Genomic DNA, 24,303 nt, shown 5'->3' with positions numbered 1-24,303 from the left:
AAGAAAGAAAAGGGAAAGACTACATTTCAGAAATAGTGAGGTTTCAGTTAAGTGAAATAATGTGTTGTATCTACATATTAAGAAGTGAAGCAGTTACATTTATAAATACCAGAACAGCCCAAGATGTAGAAATGATGAACACCAATAACCATGGCAGAAATTGAAGGCATAATAAAAAACTGTCTTTAGAAATTATATCTAAATTGTCTAATCTGTCAAAAACTGATAATTCCAATTTAAAGTATTCCAGATCATAGTAAAAGAAAACTTCCAGGTATATATTATGAAGCTTGCATAACCTTAATAATGAAATCTCATAGACAATAAAACAAAACTCACCTAGTTTCTCTTTTGAATACAGATGCAGATGTTTTAAATAATCATAGCTAGCGATGTAGTAAAAGAATCTATTAGAATAATTAAAAGACTTATTATGAATATATTCTGGAAATAGCAGGATAAGTTCAACATTAGGAACGTCAAGATAATTAGCTCCGTTATAAAGGGAAAATGTTTTATTTTGTTAATAAATGCAAAAAATATAAAATGTAACCATCATTTCTAATAAAATAGAAAAAGTACATTTATTTTCTAGAACTGGTAGACAAGGTTATTGAAAGCATTCCCCTCTGAGGACAGCCAAGTATGCTAGATAAAATATTAGTGATATTCTAGAAGCATCAGAAGAGCTCAAAGATCAGGAGAAATTACCAGGTCAAAATCTAAGGGAGAGTAGAGATGCTGGTTCTGTCCTGAGGGTAATTTGCTCATTTGTGCAGAGTTGAACTTCAATTTTAAGTCTATCAGGTAGCAAAGGGGACAGAAATTAAATACTACTTAAGTTTGAGGAGTCCCTTGTAGATAGGAGACTATCCCTATGCAAAGTATATCCTCCGGTTAAGAGTGACCAGAAGCAAATGTAATTTATAGCCAAATTCACACCAGTTTGTGAAATTAAAGTATTTGGGACTGCAGGGGCCTAGAAAACATGCAGATAGATTCTCTTTGGAGGAAGGAATCTTCATTCTGGTTCTCAAAGAATTTCCCCAGATAATTTTTTAAGGACAGTAAGCATTAAACTTAACCAAGTACACGAAAGACTAGAAATGAGAACCAGCAGAAACAGACCTAAAGTGAGTTCAGATAACCTATTTCATGTAACAGGATATTTAACAGTGAAACTTTGAGTGCTCTCCTGCTGATACCTGGAATAAGCCAGAATGTTCATTATTACCACATCTATTCGATATTGTTCTGGATGCTAAGCCAGAATAGAAGACAAGAAAAAGAAAGCGTGTAAAAATAAGAAGAGTGCATAACACTATCAAAATTTGTAGATGAAATGATCATATAGATAGAAAATTCCAAAGCATCTTAGATAAATGATTAGAATTAAGAATTGAACAGATTGATAGGTTACAAAAACAACTATATAAGAAATCAAGAATCAAACATAATAAACTTCTTAAAAGATATATTTACTCTAAACAACCCAGTTTTTTCAACAGATAAGCTGTGATGATGAGGATGAGGAGGGATGCAAGTGGCATCTATAAATTTAAAGAGACATTCTAGTTAATTGCAATATGTGAACCATTTTTGGATCCTAAGAGAAAAATATCTTTAAAATAATTTATGATATTGATGACATAATTGGAGTTTTGAACATTGACTTAATAAGATAAGGAACTTTTTCTTAAAATGTGTTAATGCTGTTGTGCTCATTTTATTTTAAGTGTTCTTATTTTTTAGAAATAGATACAGAAATATTTATTAATGATGGGTTCCTAGGATTTGCTGTGACAAAATAACAGGAAAGGGAGAAGCTGATGGGGAGTAGATTCGCTATGGTTCAGTGGTTTCGGAGGCTAGGGTGGGTATGGGCATTCATTGTACTACTATTTGAGAATGTTTGAAATTCCCTATAATAAATATTCAAATAAAGTACCGTTGAAAAATCAATATGAAGGGTCAGTCTTAGTAAAACATGTTCACAACCTCTATATAGAACGTTATAAAACTTTGTCAAGGCAATTTATAGAAAATCTACCTAAATACTGAGAGATTCAGCTTGAACAATTCAATTTTATAAAAACTGTTGTCAAAACTGACATAGAATATGTAGAATTAGTGTGATGCCAAGTAAATTTCCAGTAAGTTTTTTGCATAACTTGAGCTGATGCTGCAATTTCTAAGGCATTTTAAAAGACATGGGATTGTCTAGAGCTGGGGAAAGCAAACTTCCGCTGGCTGTTTTTGTAGTTTTTTTGGACTACAATTTTGCTTGTTTTTTTTTGTTTGTTCGTTTTTGATCTGTAGTCTATAGCTGTTTTATCTGAGACTAGTATGGCCCACGAGCCTAAAATAATTATTTTCCAGCCCTTTATGAAATAGTTGGCCGACTGACACTCTGGTCTAGAGTCTCTAAGACCAAGTGGTTCTCAGAGTATGACCGGGATCAGCTGATCGGCAGTAGCAGCATCACCTAGACTTTTTAGAAATACAGATTCTCCGACTGTACACTAGACTTAATGAATCAGAAACTCTTGAGTGCGGGACCCAGCAATCTGTTTTAACTCGAGTGATTCTAATGCGTTAAGAGAACTACTGGTCTATAGTCCTGAAGAACAAGGTGGATAGAGTAGCTCTTCCAATTATTAGGACTTATTACAGAGCTATAGAAATGAAGGCATTTATGCCAGAATAATTAAATAGGCTAATGAAATATAAAACCCAGAAATAAACCAACATATTTATGAACACTGTATATGATATATGACTGTAGATGAGTTGGGAGAAGAAAGAATTTCTAATAAATGATTCTGGGACAATTGAGTATCTAACTGAAAACATGAAACTGGATCCTTTACCTCATACCATTCACAAAGTTCAGTCCAGATGGATTAAAGACAAAAAATGTTAATGGCAGAATTATAACTTTCAAGAAAGTAACATAGGAAGAGCTTCAACACTGTAAGAATGGAAGGCTTTCTTAGATAAGATAGGAAAAGCACTAACTGTACAGAGAACTGTTAATACATTAAAAGAACTATGCTAATTGTCAGAAATAGACTTAAACATATATTGGTCACTTAATTTTTGGCAAAGGCACCAAGGAATTCAAGAAGGAAAAGGAAAGTCTTTTTTAGTAATGGTGCAGAAACAACTGGATATCCATGTGGATAAATTTGAACTTTGGCTTTTCATATCATTCATAAAAATAAAGATGGGCTCTAGATCTAAATACAAAAGGTAAAAAATGAAAAATAAAGGAGATCGTCTTCATAAAGTAGGCAAAGATTTCTTAAACAATATATGAAGCACTAGCCACTTAAGAAAACACTAACATACTGGATTTCACTAAAATAACAAATTTCTGCTAATCCAAAGACAATATTTAAAAAGTGAAAAGACAAACCACTGCCTGGAAGAAAATATTTGCAATACTATTTCTGAGAAAGGACTAAGATCCAGAACGTCAAACATTTCCATTAAATATTTTGGTATACATTTATTTCCATTAAAATCGGGTAGAAGATAGGTGCCTGTGAAGGGCATTGTTTTCGAGGGTTCTTTATCACTAGAGTAAAAAGACAAATAATTGTGTTGAATCTTAGCAGATACAGTTGTGTATATCGAAAAGGAGATTCTAATTTTTAAAAATACTGGAATTAAGTTAGATAGGGTTGTTAGTTCAAGATATAAAAAAGTAACTTTTCTTACTACTAGCGCTAACCAATTTGACATGGAAATAGAGAAAAATATATTGACAATATAAAACCTAAAAAACTTACTGAAGAACTTTGAGGAATAAATTTAATAATAATAATAATATATCTTTATGAAGAAAACTTAATTTATTGAAGAATAGTACCATGGTATTGAAAATGTGCCCTCGTATATAAAATTATGCCTTAGTATAGAATTATATTTCCTTTGTAAAATAACATAAATTTTGACACAATTAAACTAATACAAATCAGGATACCAGTGGATTTTGAAACTATAAAATTATTTGAGTTTTATTTTTTTTAGATAGTTTTATTTTTTTAAATTTTTTATATTCTTAAAAAATTTTCACTTACAGTTGACATTCAATGTTATATTAGTTTCAGGTGTACAGCATAGTAGTTAGACATTTATGTAATTTATGAAGTGATCCCCCTGATTAGTACCCACCTGACACCATACATAGTTATTACAATATTACTGACTATATTCCCTATCCTGTGCTTTACATCCCCAGTGACTGTTTTGTAACTACTAATTTGTACTTCTTAATCCCTTTACCTTTTTCACCCAGCTCCCCAGTCTCCCTCTCATCTGACAATCATCAGTTTATTCTGTGTATTATAGGAATTTATTTACATAAGAGTGTGAATATGGCCAAAAAGTAAAATGAAAGTATGGTAATGAGAAGACTTTGTCTTATTAGATATTAATTGAAACAGCACAAATTTGGCACAAAGTAGATATATGTGTATGTGGGACATTATTGAATGGATAAAAGATGGTATTTCAGTTTAGAGGAAAAAGGATGGTTTAATAAATGGAACAAGTATAATTGCAAGGAAAAATTAGAACTCTACTTCATACTATAAACAAAAAAAACCAGATTTTAGTTAGAGTATATATTAAATATTTAAAAAAATATATTAGTCTAGGAGCCTATTTGTATAACTTCATAAAGGAAACTACAAAGCTACACTTTGACTACATTCAATAAATATAAGATCATGAAAAAATTTTTTCCATTAAAGTTTTTTATTTAAAGATAAAACAAAGACTGGGAAAATATTTTTGTTACACATGACAAACAGGTGCTTATTTCTAATTAAAAAATAAAACTATAAAGGGATGTGATAGCTTAATAGAAAATGAGCAAAGGATATAGATTATTTACAGAAAAAGAAATCTAAATGGTTAATAAACATTAAAAAATGTTCAACCTCTCTAAGCAGAGAAATGCAAATTTAAAGCAAGCATGTTGATATTGTTGTTTTTATTCTCAGGTAGGTAAACATGCTTGTAATCCCAATATGTCTACCTTGAGTGGAGGTACCAAGAAATGGGCCCTGTTGTTACTGTTGGGATTGTGACTTCATCCAGCCTTTTGCAAAAGTTTAAAATACATTTATTCTTCTATCCAGTAATACCTCTGAAATAAATGAAACTACTAATATGTAAGGGTATATGTTCAATGATATTTTTTACAGTTTGTGTAAATATTGTTAAAAATGTGAAAACAACTTGGATGTCCATTAGTATACGAATGATAGGGCTATTAAGTAAAGTGCCAGTTGAAATATCTGGTAGTATCAAAAAAGAATGATTCCTTTTAACTCACTTGAAGAGATCTCTATAATAATTGAAAAAGTAAGTTGCAGGTCTCATTTCTGTTAAGAAAACATTTCTGTTAGAAAACAAAAACAAGCATTATAATTGTGGGCATAAAAAGGGGGCATGTATATGTTTGTATGTTCATAGGAAAAGATGTGGAAGGATATGTTATTAACATTGTCTCAGGATATATAGGATGAGAATAACACTGGCCGAAAGAGAAGGAAATTATTTAACTTTTTAAAATACTACTTTACATTGTTTCACTAGTTATAGTTAAATTTTTTTCTGTTGGATCTGGGTCAGGTATTAGAAGATGCAAGCTGTCATTTTCTCAGGTTTTCTCTTAGAAACGTTTTCTGTTTCTTAAATCAGGGTAGAAGAGTTAATATATCAGTTCATTATTTTCCTGGATTTCTCAGAAAGTCCTTTGGGGGAAGAGTTTAGTCCTGGTTCTGTGGGCATCATATACTACTACTCTTGAAACAGTCAGCTTTTCTTTACAATGGCAAAGAATGTTCTAGTTGAAACTGTTAGAGAAGTACATTGTGAAAAATCTGTATAGCTGAGGGGGGAATCAATAAATGCCCGGATTTTAATTTTTAATAGTTGAAGTTTCATCCAAACAGCTAAAGTTCTACCGTTCTGTTTTTCTTTCCTAATAGCTCCACCAAGGCACAGTCCCTGTTTCTTACACAGTAACAACAGTGGCACCACATGGGATTCCACTCTGCACAGGCCAGCACATCCCTGCTTGCAGTACACAGCAGGTCCCTGGATGCTCTGTGGTTTTCAGTGGACAGCACCTCCCTGTCTGTAGTGTGCCTCCTCCAGTAAGTCTGTGCACTCCCTCTTTAGAATGGCTTAAGTGCATCATATAAGCAAACAAAATTTAAGAGACTGCCTTCTGTAGCTTTTCACTTTCAAGTAAAAAAGGCAATTTTATTGCAATGAAAATCTCAACAGCTTCCTTGGATTAATAATTTAATAAAATTAACTTTAAAACTTGATATATTTTTACATTAATTAAATTATACATATTTGAATATCCTGAAGGTCAAAGCCTGTTCCCTCATATTAGCACAATGCATGATTAAATCTTGATAAAGTTTGGTCTTGAGGTATTAACATAGGATATTGGTAAAGTCTTAGAGACTTTAGTGATCAACAGTCATAGTCTCAGCACTTGGGTATAACAGACACTTTGAGTGCTTGGTCAATTTTTCCTCACTATAGGAAGCTTGCGATGAAAATGGTATCGCCCATTTTCTGGATGATGAAATAAAAAAATGATTTGCTTAATGTCATAGAGACAATTAGTATAACAGAACAGGAATTGACACCCACTTCTCTCTGCCTCTTAAACTTATGCTTTATCCTTTAATCCACCAACCCCCAATCCAGCCTCCTTATTTAACAAATAAGGTTGCCGAAATCCAGAGGATTTAAATGACTTGTCTAAGGCCAATAATGTCTTCAGAGTGAAGCATTTTGCTAAATCTAAATATCATCTTAATACCTTTGTCTGAATGTGAGATTAAAAAGAGCACACACATACAAATACCAATTCAATTTAACAGATGAATTTACCTAAGCTTGATTTCTCAGTAATAGATTCTAGAACCAGTGTGCTGAATTAGTGAACTTAAAATATTGAGAGACCATTAGGCACTTAGTTGTGAGTTGGGCTCCTATAAATATAAAAATCCTTCTTGTAGAAATAAAAGTTTTCTACAAGATTGAAAAGGAGAGCTTCTTAGAAAGCAGTATACCTGCTTGCTATATCTTATACCAAGTAGAGAGAGATTCCTCTTCTGTGCAACACTTTCCTCCCGTTTCGTAGGTGTTAAACAGACTAAAGTTGACTGATTTGTAATAATACAGAATAATTACTGTTTATCAGTATTTTACTAATAGATGCAAAAATACAGTAGTATTTTATTGTTAATGTAGGTTCTTAAAACATTTTGGTTTGATTTGGGATGTGGCAATGACATTTAAATCTCACTATATAGTTTTTTAAATTAATTATATGTTCTGATACTTTTAACAAAAATAACAATTTCTCTTACAGATGCTGCAAGCATGTTCAGTTCAGCACTTACCAGTACCATATGCTGCGTTCCCACCCCTTATTTCTAGTGATCCATTCCTTTTACATCCTCCTCACCTTTCTCCCCATCATCCTCCTCATTTGCCACCACCAGGCCAGTTTGTCCCTTTCCAAACACAGCAATCACGATCGGTAGGTATCTCTGCTCTTATGTCTTTAATTTTCACAGAATGTTTAGACCTAAAAAGCAGATTAGTAGATATATGTACGTTGTTAACATTTAAAAACTATAACTTAGGCATTCTTGGTTTATAAAAGAATTAAAGAATCCATAGACATACAGATTAATATAGATAAATTTACCTAGAGTTATCTTGGTTTCTTAAATTTTTTAGTTATTTTTTGTCACTTGTCTAATTTAAATTTATTCCTTCATGTCTGTAATCCTTCATGAAGTAAATGTGAAGAAAAGTTCAGTTTTTCATATTTTTCCTTTTATGTATTTCTAAAATGGAAAATAAAAATATTATAAAACTATTTATACTTGTTAGAATAATATTTATATTCATTTAGGCGAGTAAAATAGCCCTCTGAGCCTCAATTGTTCGTTTGTTGTTTTTTTTGAAGGTCTGTTTTTCCACTATGTTCTCATAAAAAGTAGATGATGTAGTCTATTAACATAGTTAATTCTGTCCTGGGACCAGAATATAGCTAGCTGAGAGTCATGTTATTTTGGAGGGCTGGAGGAGGTAAGTACTATATATAAATGTAAGGAAGAGCACAGGAAGAAGGCCTGTTGATTTTTGGACAGACTTAAGTTGAACATCTGACCGTCAGGCATTAAGAGAGAACAGGAGTGAGAACATATGGAAATGGTTAGAGGGGAAGATTTCAGCCTGTGAAAGGAACTTGACAGTCTAGCCTAGCAGAGCCTAACCCTCCTTTACTAAGGGTTTATGCAGCATGCTGGGTTATAGGCAGAGGTGAGCTTACCTGGCTATTCTCCTGAAACTATAGAAGCTAATTAGGACAGAAGTTTGGTTAACCAAAAAAATTAAAATTACTTCTACAAGAAAATTTTTTATTAGAATCAGGACAAGATTCATGCCAGGTTGTTTCTTAACTTCTAGTACCTGGGAATTCAAAGTTAAAACAAAATTTGGCCATCGCTTATATCTGAATTTGGAATTCTTTAAAAGGCTCAGTCACATGGCCAAATCAGAATTGAGGTTCTCTTGTGTCTTCATAGTGTCAGCACTTGTGATTGCTCTCAAGCATATATAAGCTTCCAAATTAAAGTGTTATTAATTACTTAATATTTGAGTAATGTGTTGCTATAATATATAATACATTGAATAATGTATTCTCTAACTGTGGGAGGACATCAGGTTAACATTTAAGAATTCATTGAAAACGTCAGTGCAAAAATGTGTACGCAAGTGTTCATAGCAGCATTATGCCTAATAGCCAAAAAGTGGAAACAGTCCAAATATCTATCAACTGATGAATGGATAAACAAATTGTGGTGTATCTATGCAGTGAATTATTAGTCAACCATAAAAGGAGTGAAGTCTTTATACACATTACTACAAAATGAATGAACTTTGAAAACATTAAGCTTAGTGAAAGAAGCCAAATACAAGAGCCACAATATTATGTGATTCCGTATATTTGAAATGTCCAGAATAGGCAAATCTATAGAAACAGGGTAGATTAGTAGTTGTCCAAGGCTTGGGGAGGACTGAGGTAAAATGGGTAGTGGACTACTAATGAGCATGGGGTTTTTAGGGGGAAGAGGGGTTGAAAGTGTTCTGGAATTTTTTTTAAAAAAGGGGTAATGATTGTATACCTCTTGTGAATATACTAAAATCTACTGAATCGTACCCCTTAACAGGGTGAATTTTATAGTATGTGAATTATATCTCAGTAAAGCTATTAAAAAAAGGCCCACATGCTATGTGCTTTGCATAGCACTGTGTGCTGTTTTTATATTGTCTCAGCAATCACGACACACTTGAAATAGGCTGTAAGCATTTCAGTTCTATAGATAACAATATTGAGGTTCAGATTAAGTAATTTATATAAAAGTCACATAGCTGATTAGTGACAGTACTAAGAGCCTGTCTAATGCCCAAGCCCATAAGCTTTCCACTGCTGCATAATGCTTGCCGTGTCTTACCCCTTTTAGCCCTCGTTCTGACTAAATATGCACTGTTTGATTTCTTATGCTAGTGTCTGAAAATCCTAAGAGTAGGTCACTGTACCACAACTAGAGAGTTGTTTTAGTCACGTAATTGGATTACTGCATAGTTTTTTTTTGGTCTTTCCTTCTCTCATTTTAAGAGAAATATATCCTTTAGTGGATAGTGGAAATGTTTAATAAATGTCCACATGTATGAATTTAAATTGATGTGAACATCAAGAAATGCATGACTGTAAAGATATTCCCAGTGGGGGTGGGATTTTTATTATTATAATACAACCTGCCTAAATACAAAGTACATTGGTTGGCTTTTTTCTCCTCTTCAGCCTCTGCAAAGGATAGAAAACGAAGTGGAACTTTTAGGTGAACATCTTCCCGTAGGAGGTTTTACTTACCCTCCATCAGCCCATCCCCCAACATTACCTCCATCAGCTCCTTTGCAGTTCTTAACACATGATCCTTTGCATCAAGAGGTGTCCTTTGGAGTAGTAAGTTTTCATTTATTGTTATTAATTTATTATCTGCTACGATAACTTGTTTTGAGTTCTGTTTCAATGTTTAGAATTTTAAACGTATTGCTGAAATCATTTGGTTGGAAAACTCGTGTTTAGAAATATACTTAAGTGTATGCTGTTCCATTTATGTTAACATTTAAGAAATACTAAATACCGTTTGAAGAGTAAAGAATTGTCTAGATTTTTACAAATGAAGGGCCTTTATTCAACAGATGAAATAGTTGTAAAGGCAGAACGATCTAAAGTGTTTCAACATTTTCCTCTACAGCCCTATCCTCCATTTATGCCTCGGAGACTCACAGGACGTAGTAGATACCGATCCCAGCAGCCAATACCACCTCCCCCTTATCATCCCAGCTTACTACCATATGTGTTGTAAGTTTTTTATTACTTTAATGAGTTCTGAATTTTGATACCCTTGAGATTCTCTTTCCTTTATGAGTGTCTTTTGTGTGGAATGTAATTTAGAGTGTGTTAGATATTTTTATTTGATGTTAAGGGGTTGGGATGGGGGAACCATTTAAGAGTGAAAGAAGAGCAAAGACAAGGCAGAAGTGGGGGAAGAAGAAGTCTGTGAGCTAGAAAATAGGTTTATCAAATCAAAAGATAGAAAAGTTTAAAATTTTTGCTGCTTTTACATCTAGCATCACTTGCCACCTTCTTTGATTATCTAGCTTTTGATGTTGCTGCTTCTCAAGGGAAGAAGAGAGGAGAAGTTATTTCTATGTCTTAGAAATTAAGTTTGTAACAGAAACCCCCATGGGTTAAACATGATAGTTCTTTTTTTCTCTCTTATATAATGAAGTTTAGAAGTAGGCAATTCAAGAATGGTTTTGTTAGCCCCATAACTCTGAGGAATAGTTCTACCATCCTTAGAATTTTATGGCTTCCTCTACATGATTTAAGATGTCTCCTCATGCTCTAGCCATCATGTCCACATTCCAGATAGCAAAAATGAAAATGGATCTCTCTGCCTACCTGCCTCCTCTCAGGGATACTTCCTAGAAGCTATGTGTATTACTCCTGCCTACATTTCATTGGGCAGTTTTAGTCTCATGTCTATAACTACCTTCTAGGAAAGCAGGAAATGTTGTCTTTATACCAGAGGGTCTTGTACCTCTATCACTATTTTGATCGTTATAGCTTTATTATAAGTCTTAAAATCAGATAAGTCTCCCAACTTTGTTCTTAAAATGATTTTATTTGAAGTCTTTTGTGCGAATCATATAAATTTTAAAATCAGCAAATCAGTTTCTACTTAAAAACTTGCAGAGATTTTGGTAGAGATTCCATGAAATCTATAGATAAATTTTGGAAGAAAATTGACATCTTAATTTTGAATGTTCTAGTCTCCTTAAATGGTATATTACTCTATTTATTTATCTTTTTAAGTTTATCCTAGCAGTATTTTTAGTTTTTTTTATGCAGGTCTTACGCATGTTTTGGTAAATTTATCCCTAATATTTCATGTGGTTTTATGCCATTGTGAGTGATATTTTTTTAAAATCAATTTTTAATTCTTTATTGTTAGCGAAGGCAGTGTTTTTAAAAGATTGCCACTGGTTAACCCTGACTGTTCTTTGTCCCTGTAGCACATGGCCTTGTTATTCCATCCTGTTCATTGAAGTAATATAGTAATGTATCAATGCTGTGTTGGTTATTTTTACTGCAGATCAATGCTTCCAGTGCCACCTGCAGTAGGCCCAACTTTCAGCTTTGAATTAGATGTGGAAGATGGAGAAGTAGAAAATTATGAGGTTAGTAAGTGAACTGTGGATTAATTTGGGGAGTATTATGTGCATAAAAAGTATTATTCAACTCATTCTTCCTATTAAACAGGTGAATTCTTTGTATATATCAAGATATACAAATATATCAAAAAAGTGTTCAACATCCTTGAAGATATTTTGTCATGTACCACACATCTCTAATAACAAGACGGATTTTGGTGCTCTATTAAAATTATTTATAATTCTTTTGAAGAAATGTAAATGAGAAAATAGTAAATTATGAATGAATGTTGTCAAAAGATTTTGTGGAAGCAGAAGTATTTGAGCCAGTTCTTGGAAGGATGGGGAAAGGTTTTCGTGCATAAGATTGAGACAAGGAAGTGCAGGATATTCTTGAGGAACTACATATAGTCTGTGGTTAAAGGGAAAAGGAGGAGATTTGATTGAAAAGCTCAACTGGTTGTACTTGAGTGTCCTGCTAATGACTGGACATAATTTTGAATATAGTGGTAGGAAGGAGCTGCTGAGTTTTTTGGTGCTTATGGCATCAGATCTCTACCTTTAAGAGTTAAAATTCTGCTAGTAGAAGGAGTAGGTGGGCATGATTAAGAAGTTGATGGTGGGGAAACATCTATTTACTAGGTCAGGTAATAAATTATAAAACCATGCAAGGTCCGAATTATGGGAAGTGCAGATAGAAAAGAATATATCCTCAAAGATGTTTTAGCACTAGAATCAACAGTATTTGGTCACTGAATGATTTATGGCAGGGTCGGACATGAGTGGGAGAGTTGCAAAAAAAAAGATGCTCTGCAAAAAGGACTGCAGTGGCCTGCAGAGAAGGCAGGAGGTGATAGCAGATCTGGTAAATGATGCCGTCTAACTTAGATGATGTATCATTTGAGGTCGGTAGTAGGAGTTGCAGTTTAGTGGTTGGAAGGCAAATTTGGATTTGGATATGTTGAATATGACTATATGACTTTGTTTTCAGACTGCCAACTATCTTATTCACACTGGCTTCACTAATCTCTACACAGTATGAATACATATATATTCCTTGACTTATGATGGGGTTACATCACAGTAAACCCATCATAAATTGAAAACACCATAAGTTAAAATGCATTTAACCTACCTAACACCATAGCCTAGCGAGTTTCTATTGAATGTGTATCACTTTTGCACCATTGTAAAGTGGAAAAATTCTAAGTTGAACCATTATTGTCAAGATGTCTGTGTCGGAACAGGTTTTTTAAGGTGAATTGAACCTGGGGACAGGGAGGAGAGACCCACACACACAAACACAATTTTAAAGCACCTTTGGCTTTTTTTAATGCGTGAGGAAGAGATCAAGCCAAATGCTGTATTCTATGGTTTTGTTTCTACATTTCGTGTTAGTTTTGTACAGAGCAGTAAGAAAAGGAGTTGGTTATCCTTAGGCATTCTGTACTAAAGTTATAATCATGTTGCTGAAAAGGAAAGCCCTTCATTAAACAGATTGTATACATACTAATGGAAAAAAACAGTGATACCATCCCAGTAAGAAAAATATTGTGTATTCGACATTCGAATCCCTTTCTGCACTGTGTTTTGGGTTGAATATGTTTGATCTGCAAAGCCATACTTGTAATCAAATTAAAAAAGTCTTATTGGCTTTTTTGGTTTTGTCTCATAGTGTGCACACACAACACACCCTAGCCCAGAAAACTATGTTTTGAGTCTACCCTGTACATTCTTGCCTAAGTGCTTTTACTCCCCTTGATCTTTCTGCCTAGGAACTTTTTCCCCTTCCTCCATATTTTGAAACATAACTGTCAACCTACCTCTGTGAAAGGCATTTCTAGTCCGTTGTCAGATCTAAATGAGTCTCTCCCTCCTTTTTGTTCTTATAAAACCACACATACTAATCATGTCTTGCCTTCAGTTGTCTTGCCTGCTACATCATATAAATTTGTTGAGGGCTTGATTATCTTTACATTTTTTGTCCAATAAGGACTTAATGAACATATTTTATTGACTATAATCGTCAATATTTGTATTAGTTGACATAACTGTCCTATAGTATATACAGTAGCAGTATAGAAATATATCAGCTATATCATAAATTTTATCTAAGTTTTATATGCTAATGTAATTAGTACCAATTAAATTTAACTATTTACTATCCTAGCATTTAGAAGGACTTAGGGGGACTTGTTCCTTCACTAAGAGGGAACAATTTATTTATGTGACCCAGTTCTTCAAATAAGGCTGTACCAAAAGCAGTGTTGTGGCGTCATCATATTAAAACACACACCTATCACAGCATTAGTTATTGAAATTTTGAGAAATAAATTCTGTTTCTCTCATTGTCATCATTTCTTTGTTACCCATTCTCTTAACCCTGTGGTACCCTATAAAGGGGAAAAGCAGCACACAAAAGGTTGCTTGATTGTAGGATAAAGCAAATGAATAATTAAACGAATAAGTAAGCATAATAGTTGCAATATATTGAAATACATCAGCTGTTTAAAAATCTATGAGTTCATAGTGATACTTCAAAAAATAAACTCATTGGTCTTATTTATCTTGCACTTTGTATATAAATTATACTTCTGATTATAATTTAGTATTGGGAAGTTGCTCATTATAGAAGTATTTCATTTAATAAATGAAGAAAGAATGATAGAATGTTACCATTTTGCCATTTTTTAATGAATTGGTGGATGTAGTGTTCCATCTGTGGCTACTAACAACTAGATGAGCTTTATGATGGAAATGGTCAAATTTATCAATTTATAAGAAGTACAGGGGAAAAGGAGACTCAAGTCAGGGTGGGGAGTTTCAGTCAGCAATATTCAAACTGGAAATTTCTACGGGCCATTGACTTGGTTTCTTCAACAAATATAAGCAGAAAAGATACTTAAGACATATCAAGCAACAGTAATGTACGGATTTATTTGGATCCTGATTTGAACTGTTTTTAAAAAGTGTTTTGAAAATAACAAACAAATCAGACATTTGACATCAAGTTACTAATTTTTTAGGTGTGATGATAGTGTGGTTATATTCTTTTAAAAAGTCTTTATTTTTTAGTGTGGTTCTCAACCTGGGGACAGTTTTATCCCCTAGAGGATATTTAGCAACATCTGGAAACATTTTTCGTTGCTACAACTGGGGCAGGAGCAGGGCAGAGTACTGACGTCTAGCAGGCAGGGGACAGGGATGCTGCTAAACATCCTACAGTGCACAGAACAGCACAACAAAATTTTATCTAGCCCAAAATGTCATAAGTGCTGAAGTTGACCGACTTTTAAAGAAACAATTATTTTACCAATGAAATACTATCTTGAAGCTTTGTTTGGAAATCTGGGTTTTAGGAATAGACAGTAATAGATGAAGTAAAATTAGCCAACTGTTGTGCCTGGGTAATGGACATATGGAAGTTTGTTATACTCTTATCTCTACTTTTGTATGTATTTAAATTTTTACACAATAATTGTAGTTTAAAAAAATTGTAATAGAAAATGTGAAGAAAGTTAAAATATGTCTCCTTTTACGTCAACAGGCCCTTTTAAACCTGGCAGAGCGACTGGGAGAGGCTAAGCCTCGAGGACTGACTAAAGCAGATATTGAACAACTTCCTTCTTATCGGTTCAATCCTAACAACCACCAGTCAGAACAGACTTTGTAAGTACATTTTTCTGACATCGCTCCATGTTAAATTTCCTTTTCTACCTTTATGAAATAAAAGCTTTAGAGTCAAAGATAACTTAATAAAGATTAGTAACTTGTATTTCTTACTATATGCCTGTGCTGTCCAGTTAGGTAGCTGCTAGTCACATGGGACTATTTAAAGTTAAATTTCTTTGTTGCACTAGCTAGTGATGCTATATTGGAAGATATAGATGTAGAACAGTTCCATCACTTCAGAAAGTTCTAGTGGACAGTGCTGTTCTGGAGTTTTAGGTTGTGTAGAAATTTTATGGTTTGTAATTTAAACTCAAATATTTTATATACAATTAATAAGTCTCATAACATAGAAAGTTTGAGGTTTTTACCTAAAGATTCTGATTATAGTATCTTCTTTATAGCAACCCTCTTGAGATATAATTCAATAGTATACAATTCAGTGGTTTTTAGTATATTCAGAGTTTTATAACTATCATCACAAATTTATAGCATTTTCATCCCCCAAAAAAGGAACTCCTTACCCATTAGCAACCACTTCCCATTTCTCCCCAACTCTCTCCACCCCAGCACAAACCACTTTTTATCTCTATAGATTTACCTATTTTAGACATTTCACATAAATGTGATTATACAATATATGGTCTTTTGAGTCTGGTTTCTTTGACTTAGCTTGTTTTCAAAGCTCATCGTGTAATAACTTGTATCAATACTTCATTCCTTTTTATGGCTAAATAATATTTAATTGTACCAAATATTCTTTCCTTAGTTGATGGACATTTAAGTTGTTTCCACATTTCGGGTAGTATTCATAATATTGCTGTGAACATTCATGTACAGATTTCCCTTGCTATCCAAAAGTAGAGTGTTCTTATGAAACCTTTCATAAGCCAAAATGGCGTAAAGAAGCAATTACCATTAGTTTATCATGGAAAAATTTTTGAACATTTCCAGAACCCCAAAAATAAACTACCAAATCGTACTAAAAAACACGTAAAACCTTAAATAACACTAATATATAGTAAAAGCAAAAATGATATACAGCCTGCATAAAGTAGAAATAATGTATGTCCAGTGTAGTTTAACATAACAGGAATCAGGAAGGCTGAGAGGTGGTGATTGATGGTGTGGGGGGCTGAGTCGTCAGAGAGTGGGGAGGTGGGAGTTATAGGAGACTGCGATGTAGTATACGAGAGAAGAGGGTCGTCTCTTAACATGTCATCATTGTCTGATTCCATCAGGGCAGGCATGTCACCAACATCTACACCTTTTTTTGCCTATCTGCCTCTGTTGAAGTTGGGGTTCATCATCTGCTGTGGCAGATGTGTGGAAGGTTTAAAATACCACAATATGTTTGATTGCTTAGCCTCACAGATTTTTCTGTCATATAATTCTTCGTAGGCACTCAAAACATCCTGCAAACTTGCCCTAAACCTCGGTGCCCTTTCAGAAGTCATACTTGTCTACAGTTGCTGCAGTCATATTGAAAATCTCACACAAGTGCTTCATGTTCAGTTCCTGGATGACTTCACTTTCAGGCCTTTCACTATTGGTTCAGTTTCAATTCAGATCCTCATGGCAATTGCATCTTTTCAGCAGTAACTTCTTCCACAGCTTCAGGATCCTTTCTGCACATAAATAGTATGAATGGTGGATGCATGCAAGTTCAGCACATGCATAATGTCTATTTTATTCACCCTGATCAAAACACTTATGTCCAGTTTACACTAAGCATCTTTATGAGTTCTCTTAGGCTTTTCTGATACTTTAGGATACATCTTGCTAACAAGTATACAAAATAAACTGAGATAAAGCACAGATGTTCAGAGACACAGTTCAGAGCTATGGCTTGATCCTGGGATGCTGAGTGTAGTTCTCTGGGGAAGGGCTGTGCAGTGAGTGCCACTCTTGCTGCTTTGGATGCTTGCTGAAAAACAAACACTGAACGCTCTTTTTGCTTTTTGCCTTTTTTTTTTGTAAAAGAGAATCCTCTTTGGATTTCTTTCAGTTAGCAAAAACAGGTACTAATGTAGGTCTTTCGTAAAAGCGAAGTAGCATAATGCAAACGTTCAAAAAGCAGGGATACCTGTGCAGAGTTTTTCTGTGGATGTGATTTGATTTCTCTTGGGTACTTGGATATATTGGGTCTTATGGTAATTATCTGTTTAATCTTTGAGACCATCTAGTTTTTCTAAAGTGGCTGTACCATTTTACATTCTCACCAGCAATGTATAAAATTTTAATTTATCTACATCCTCTCCAGTACCTTTCATTGTTGGTCCTTTAATTCTAGCCATCCTTGTGGGAGTGAACTGGTATCTCATTGATGTTTTGATTTCTATCTGACAAATAATTTTGAGTCTTTTATTGTGCTTTGTTGGCTTTTTATATATCTTCTTTGGAGAGATGCCTGTTTCCATCCTTTGTCCATTTTTTGATTGGGCTTATTTTTAATTGTCGAGTTGTAGAAGTTTTTTATATATTATACATACAAGTCCCTTATTGATTTTCAAAAATATCTCCCATTTTGTGAGTTGTCTTTTCACTTTCTTGATGATGTCTTTTGAAGCACAGTTTTAAAAAAATAATTTTGACAAAGTTCACTTTATCCACTTTTTTGTTTCTTGTATTTTTAGTATTATCACTTAAGAAGCCATTGCCTATTTTAGGGTCATGAAGATTTACTTGTGTTTTCTTCTAAGAGTTTAATAGTTTTTAGCTCTTACACTTAGGACTTTGCTCCATTTTTAATTTTTGTATATTGTGTGAGGTGTAGGGTCCAACTTTATTTCTTTGTGTATGGATACCCAATCATTCTAGCACCATTCGTTGAATATTACAATATCTTCAGTATTAAGACTGACTCGGATGTTAGAGATTTCCTTGATCTGTCAATAAAGAAAAGCACTTTTACTAAATGTCTTGACATTATGATTTTTTCATCAATTATTTTGTCTTCGAATTTAAATGACTTTTTTTTTTTAATTATGGTGACATTGGTTGACAAAATCCAGTAAGTTTCAGGTGTACATTTTAGCAGTAAGGCATATATATAGAATGACATTTTGATAAATGAAATGGTAAGTGGTTTCATAGGCTTCAGTAGTTGTAACAAAGTAGAAAACCACTTGGTTTTTATGGTTAAATGATCTTTTTGCTTTTTTTAGGTGTGTAGTGTGCATGTGTGATTTTGAGTCAAGGCAGCTACTTAGAGTTTTACCCTGTAACCACGAGTTCCATGCCAAGTGTGTCGACAAATGGCTTAAGGTAAAGTGATGGCATCTCTGAAGAAAATAACATTGAATTTTCTTTTTCACTGACCATAGTTTATGTAGTGTAAGTCTGTGGTTGGTGGAAGGTGGGTAAGGAGAAAAAAATTGAAACAGCTTTCAGTATGATTTCTGCAAATGAAGAGAAAAAGGCCAGTGAAAATTAACTACGATCATCATCATGAGAGTGATTCTGCAGAACTCGAAAATTGGTTATTTGTCCTTGATAATCATTGTGTCCTTGCTACAGAGGGGTGTGGCCCGAATTTGTTAGGCCAGTTTCCTCTAACAGTTTAGAAGGGGACCTCACTGTGGAGCTCTTTTGTCAGAAATTTACATGAGAAATAAACCTCTAGTGCTTTTATTTAATTCTGACCATACTCTCCTTTGCAGATGGCAGGGAGGAGCCCAAAGGACACAAATTCTAATAGTTGTTAATACCAGGATGAAATTATTTCAAGGCCTTTTTATTTTCTATATTTTATAATCGTAGAATAAAATGTGATGCAGTAAAATAATTTAAATACCTTTCTGTTTCATGTGCTTTTTTTAGAGTATTCTGATTAGGAGATAGTAATATGGAGTTAGATAACCTCACAGTTTGGTAGGAAAGACAGATGAGCCACAGATGAAGGGATCCAGTTTAGCTCAAACTGAATCCTGAAGGTGAACAGAAGAGTCTGAACTTTTTAGGAAAGGAAAGCAGCATATACGCACAGCCCCGACATGTGAGAACAGAGAATAGGTGGAAAACCACAGGTTCCAGGTGGCTGATAGCTAGAGCGTGAGGGAGAGTGGCAAGAGAAGAAACGTTCAGAGATATCGCCAGTGACTGACTTATTGTGAAGTCACTGTGAAGTGTGAGGGAGTTTGGACTAGATCCTGAAAGCGATGTGAAAGAATATGACTGACTTATGTTTTAGAAGGATCTCTGGCCACTATTTGGAGAATGGACTAGATGAGATTATTTCTGAGAGACAAGGAGATGGAATAAGGATGTTCTGAGCCAGATGGAGAATGAATAGTGGCAATTAAATGAAAAGAAGAGCACTGATTTGAAAGCTATTATAATATAGAAATGAGAATATTTGATGAGTATTGGGCTGTGGAAAGCAAGAGAGCAGGCGATGCCTCTGTTTATGTCTTTAGCAGCTAAACAAATGGTGGTACCATTTGTTGAGATGGAGTTTTAAGCCAGTTATTAAATTTGAACTGGCGATGAATAATCTTGTCTATATGGTGAAACTAACCTATTAAACTATTGATAGCCTGTTAAGTTTTTTGAGGTTCATGGGGTATTTTTTTAAAGACAAGGTTAAATGATTGCTTTGTACCTTCTGAAAGGAAGAAAGAACGTAAAAACTATGGGAAGTAAAAAGAGTTCCGTCACTTTTAAGATGTTTCATTGTGTTGTCACAATTCAGACAAGTTTTCTCTTTTGTGTTTTAGGCAAATCGTACTTGCCCAATTTGCCGAGCTGATGCTTCAGAAGTGCATCGGGATTCAGAATGACCAACCTAAGAGCACAAATTTAGTTTGGGTGTTCCTCATCACATGTATATACGGACTATCCATTGAACTTAATCTGTGTGGCTTCCAGCCCTCCCTTTACCAAAAGGGTCAATGGACCTTTCTTTGCACTGTGTGACTTAATCAACTATAAAAGCTTACAATTAGTCTTCATAATTATGGGATTGTTATACTAACCGTGTGATTGGAACTCCAAAGACTTTTTCTTTAGCTTAATTTCGTGTGTGCACTAACATTCCCTGGTTTTTGTGTGATCATTCCGAGTGTTGCTGCAAGATTACAGTGGACGTGATCTTTTAGCATGTGCTTTTATAAAAAGTGGTAGCTCCAGATGATATAGCAATCTACCTTATATAGAGCCTTCAGAAACTGTGAGTGGAAATGAATGCAACGTATGGCTGTTGGTGATAAATGTATCTGTATGTGTGTGAGAGTGTGTGCAACTACTGGTGTGAGGGCATGGTAGCTAATGTGTGTATGAGATCCTATATACCAGCATGTACCAAGAATGTGTGTGTAGTTTTAATTATGCTGCAATGTATAATCTGGTGTGTTATTTAAACAGCACTAGTACTGTACACTGGTTTTTTCCCCTTGTGTTTGCTGTTGCACACTGATTGCTAAGGGTGCGTCAATAATAAGCATTGAATACTCCATCCCCTTCCCTCCCAATGAATGGAATGAGAAGAGCCTTCTTCCTTTGCTTCAGGCAGCTGTCACCTTCTCTTCATTGGTGGTCCTGAGTGGATCACTGTAGAAAAAAAGTGTAACAGATTCTCACTCCATGATCCCGATTTTTTGATTCTGTTGTGAAAAAGTTTTTAAACTCCAACTTGCTGTTTCCAAAAAGAAGGTGCAATATCATACATCATCAGTTAGCAATATTAGCATTTCAATCAATGATTTGAATGTTGATACTTTGTTTTTTCCTTTACATTTCTAGTAAGCTTCTTACAGGAAGTACTTGTGATTTTTTTAATGTTTAGATTTGTAGTCTATTCTGAAGATATTTGAGTAATATATTTCTAAGAATACCACTGGTCTCATGAAGTCTCACCTCCTTGACTTCCACCAAAACAAAATCTGTTAACTAACTCAGCTTGACTTCTGATGTATGTTCTTTGTTCAGACTCCCATAGGCAACAAAATTGTTTTTAAAAAACTATTTGTTTATATTCACCTGCCAAGCTCCAATTCTGAAAGTTATCTGGTTCTTCTTCAGTAAATGTGCTTCTCATCAAAACTCTTTTTTTCTGGATGGATCAAGTGCTGTGACAGCTCGAGTTCCTTAGATCTGATGTGCTTTGATGTTTTATTACTTTTCTTTTTATTTTGTTTGAGAAAAATTTAATATAATAGGTGTCCAGAATACTTGCAGTATAAATGAAGATTTGATTTTTGTATAAAAAAATAATGCTGTAAAACAGGAATTGACCTTCATTTAGTTGATCTGAACTATTTCAATACATAACCTTGTGGGTTTTTTAATAGGTTCATTGAGCATAATTCAGATTATTTAAAGTCAGTTTTCTAGCAGTGTTTAGATTCTTGTCTCATTCTTTGTGCATTCAAGATTGTCTGCCTCTTCCTGCAGTTGATGTCATTGCTTTGTTTGCATTAGCACAAGCTGCATAATTCCAGTCAGGACTGTGATGACTTGCTGCCAGCCTCACTCAGCTTTCAGTTGGCTCTGTGTCGATTTTCTACTCAGACAGTGTTAACTACTTGTTACTGCCATGCTACTTGCCTTCCCTTGAGGTCTCTATAAGCTTATCACAGCTTAGAGTTCAGTAAAGTCAATTTACACAGAAGCACAATTTTGCCCTTTTCCAGACACTGTTGCCTCTATCTAGTCATACAAATAGGATTTTGCATACTCTGTTTGCCCCTGTATTTGTCAGTGCATCAGAAATACATCTAAACAGTGGTAAAATGCACATGTTACTTTTAAATCATTAGGATATTACCCACCTATTCCTGATGAATAAAAAGTTTGTTAAAGACCAAAATTATTGGCATAATAATCAGCTACATTACAAATCACGTGTAGTTTAATCTTTATTTTTTTTAAAGTAAAAATCATGTTTAAAATGGCAAAAGCCCATGTTATACATACTCTTTTATATAGCTGCAAAAAGTTTATATCTGTACAGATCTAACATAACACTACTACACTCAGTATTCATTTTATTGAAGCATGCAAGTAAAGCACTTTTTCTAATTTATATAAGATACCTAATTAACAAGGCACATTGTACTAATGACTAGGAAAAGTAGCTCTTCCCTCCTTCTGACGAATTCTTGTCATAATATCCCTTTTCCAGTAAATTTTTAAGAGGCAGTTGGCAATTTAGGAGGCAGCAGGGTCTATTTTGGTAAAATCCTGAATTGTTGCACTCTTGTGACTGATCTCCTTTGGGAATATCTTTTCTTTGCATGGGGCTCTTAGATGTGTGCAGACTTGCTTATTAAGTGGTTAGTGCCTATTAGGAGCATACATGCATGTGTTCTGAACCAACTCAGACTAGCTATAGTGAGCAGTTTTGTGGCTAGCGAAAGAGAACAGTTGATTCGTGCCCAGCTGTTGTCACCTTGGGTGATGCACCAGATAGCAGGCAGATGTTGGTTTGTTGCCTTCTTCCTCTTTCCTCCTAAAACAATATTGGCTTTACCATCTTAACTCTGCTGTGGGGTTTTATTTTTATTTTATTTTTTTTCTTTTCGCATGAATTATTTTTGACTTTTTTTTGTTGTTTTTTTTTTTTGGCCAGCCACCCTCACCCCACCCCCCAAAAAGAACAAAACAAAAAATAAGTCAAGTCCTCCAGGTATCAAGATCTCATTAGGATTTTTGGTCCTGAATCTTTTTGAGTAAAATCTGGAAAATGTGAAAGCATATTTAGATTTTATACACTCTCTCGAATGTGATTTGTTAAGATTCTTAAATTTGGGCCTCCTAAATTTTTTGAATGAGATCTACAACTCATTTATGAGACTATTTTTCACAGGTATCTTTCGGCTTTCATTAGGAAGCTATTTTCCCCCTGTGGGTACATTAGGTTACCTCATTTTGCTGTTTGTTTCAGATTATGAAAGCTTACAGGGGTGGTTTTTTTTTGTTTTTTTTTGTTTTTTTTTTTTTTGGAATCATTTGCTGAGTCATTTCCTCAAATCATATTCCATTGTATCAGTTAACATATAGTTTTAAATGTACGTATTATAAATATCTGTAACCAAATCATTTGAAGGCTTGATAAATTTTTAACAAAGTTTGTACATTTTTTATGAAAGTTACTAGTAATGCTTTACTAAGTAGTGCAATGAATTTTTATTTTTAATCCCTGTGCCCAATTTTGGAGTTGAGAGGGTTGTTGGTAATAAATGTATGATGTACACTTAAAACATTTTGTGGTGTTTCATATTACTGTGTTACGGAGGGATGGGGATTGTGAGTGCTTGGAGGGAGGGATGTTGGAAGATTCCAGCGGGAAGATAGAGTTGTTGAGCTGCTGCTAGTGGCCATATTTAATTATCAGACCATAATTCAGATTTCGTTCCTGCATTTGTGCAAACATTTTAAAAACAAAAGCAACTAGCATTATAACGTGTATATATCTTTAAAATGGCCAAAAAGATAGCTGAGTGTAGCCACACATGTAGCATAAGCTTACTGAACAGTAGATAGAAATTGGGTAGCAGTTTTTTTGTGTATGTTAACCATAAGATGCAAGAAATAAGATTACAACAGATAATTGGGGAAATTTGGCCATATTAGCTACAGCTTATGTCTGACTTACTGTCAACATAATATCGAAAGAGGAGCCTCTGCTTGTCATTTTTCATGTATGAAAATTGATGTTTTATGTATGAAAATTTCTTACTAAAAAAGGAAGAAAATAAAAGCAATCTACTTATATGTATGCTGACTTTGTTACTTGAGAAAGAAAGTAGACAAAAAATACAAAAATTGAGGCTAAAAATAGATTCTAGCTCT

General features: G+C 34.1%; 1 protein-coding gene across 9 annotated transcripts in view; it reads left to right on the top strand.

The window, feature by feature from the left end:
* Window positions 1-23,713, top strand: part of RNF38 (ring finger protein 38) — a 108,138-nt gene extending 84,425 nt beyond the window's left edge. For all 9 annotated transcript variants that reach the window (XM_011366200.2, XM_011366197.2, XM_023534214.1 and 6 more), the window contains 8 exons: window positions 6,006-6,173; window positions 7,415-7,585; window positions 9,923-10,084; window positions 10,380-10,486; window positions 11,784-11,868; window positions 15,389-15,510; window positions 18,678-18,777; window positions 20,229-23,713. In XM_011366200.2, the coding sequence (XP_011364502.1) occupies window positions 6,006-6,173; window positions 7,415-7,585; window positions 9,923-10,084; window positions 10,380-10,486; window positions 11,784-11,868; window positions 15,389-15,510; window positions 18,678-18,777; window positions 20,229-20,291 (978 nt within the window). In that variant the 3' untranslated portion in view covers window positions 20,292-23,713. The remainder of the gene's footprint in view (window positions 1-6,005; window positions 6,174-7,414; window positions 7,586-9,922; window positions 10,085-10,379; window positions 10,487-11,783; window positions 11,869-15,388; window positions 15,511-18,677; window positions 18,778-20,228) is intronic.
* The last annotated feature ends 590 nt before the right edge of the window (window positions 23,714-24,303 follow it).

This window comes from Pteropus vampyrus, unplaced genomic scaffold (genome assembly GCF_000151845.1).
Source record: "Pteropus vampyrus isolate Shadow unplaced genomic scaffold, Pvam_2.0 Scaffold123, whole genome shotgun sequence".
Taxonomy (NCBI): domain Eukaryota; kingdom Metazoa; phylum Chordata; class Mammalia; order Chiroptera; family Pteropodidae; genus Pteropus; species Pteropus vampyrus.
This window is presented reverse-complemented; position numbering and strand designations above follow the sequence as displayed.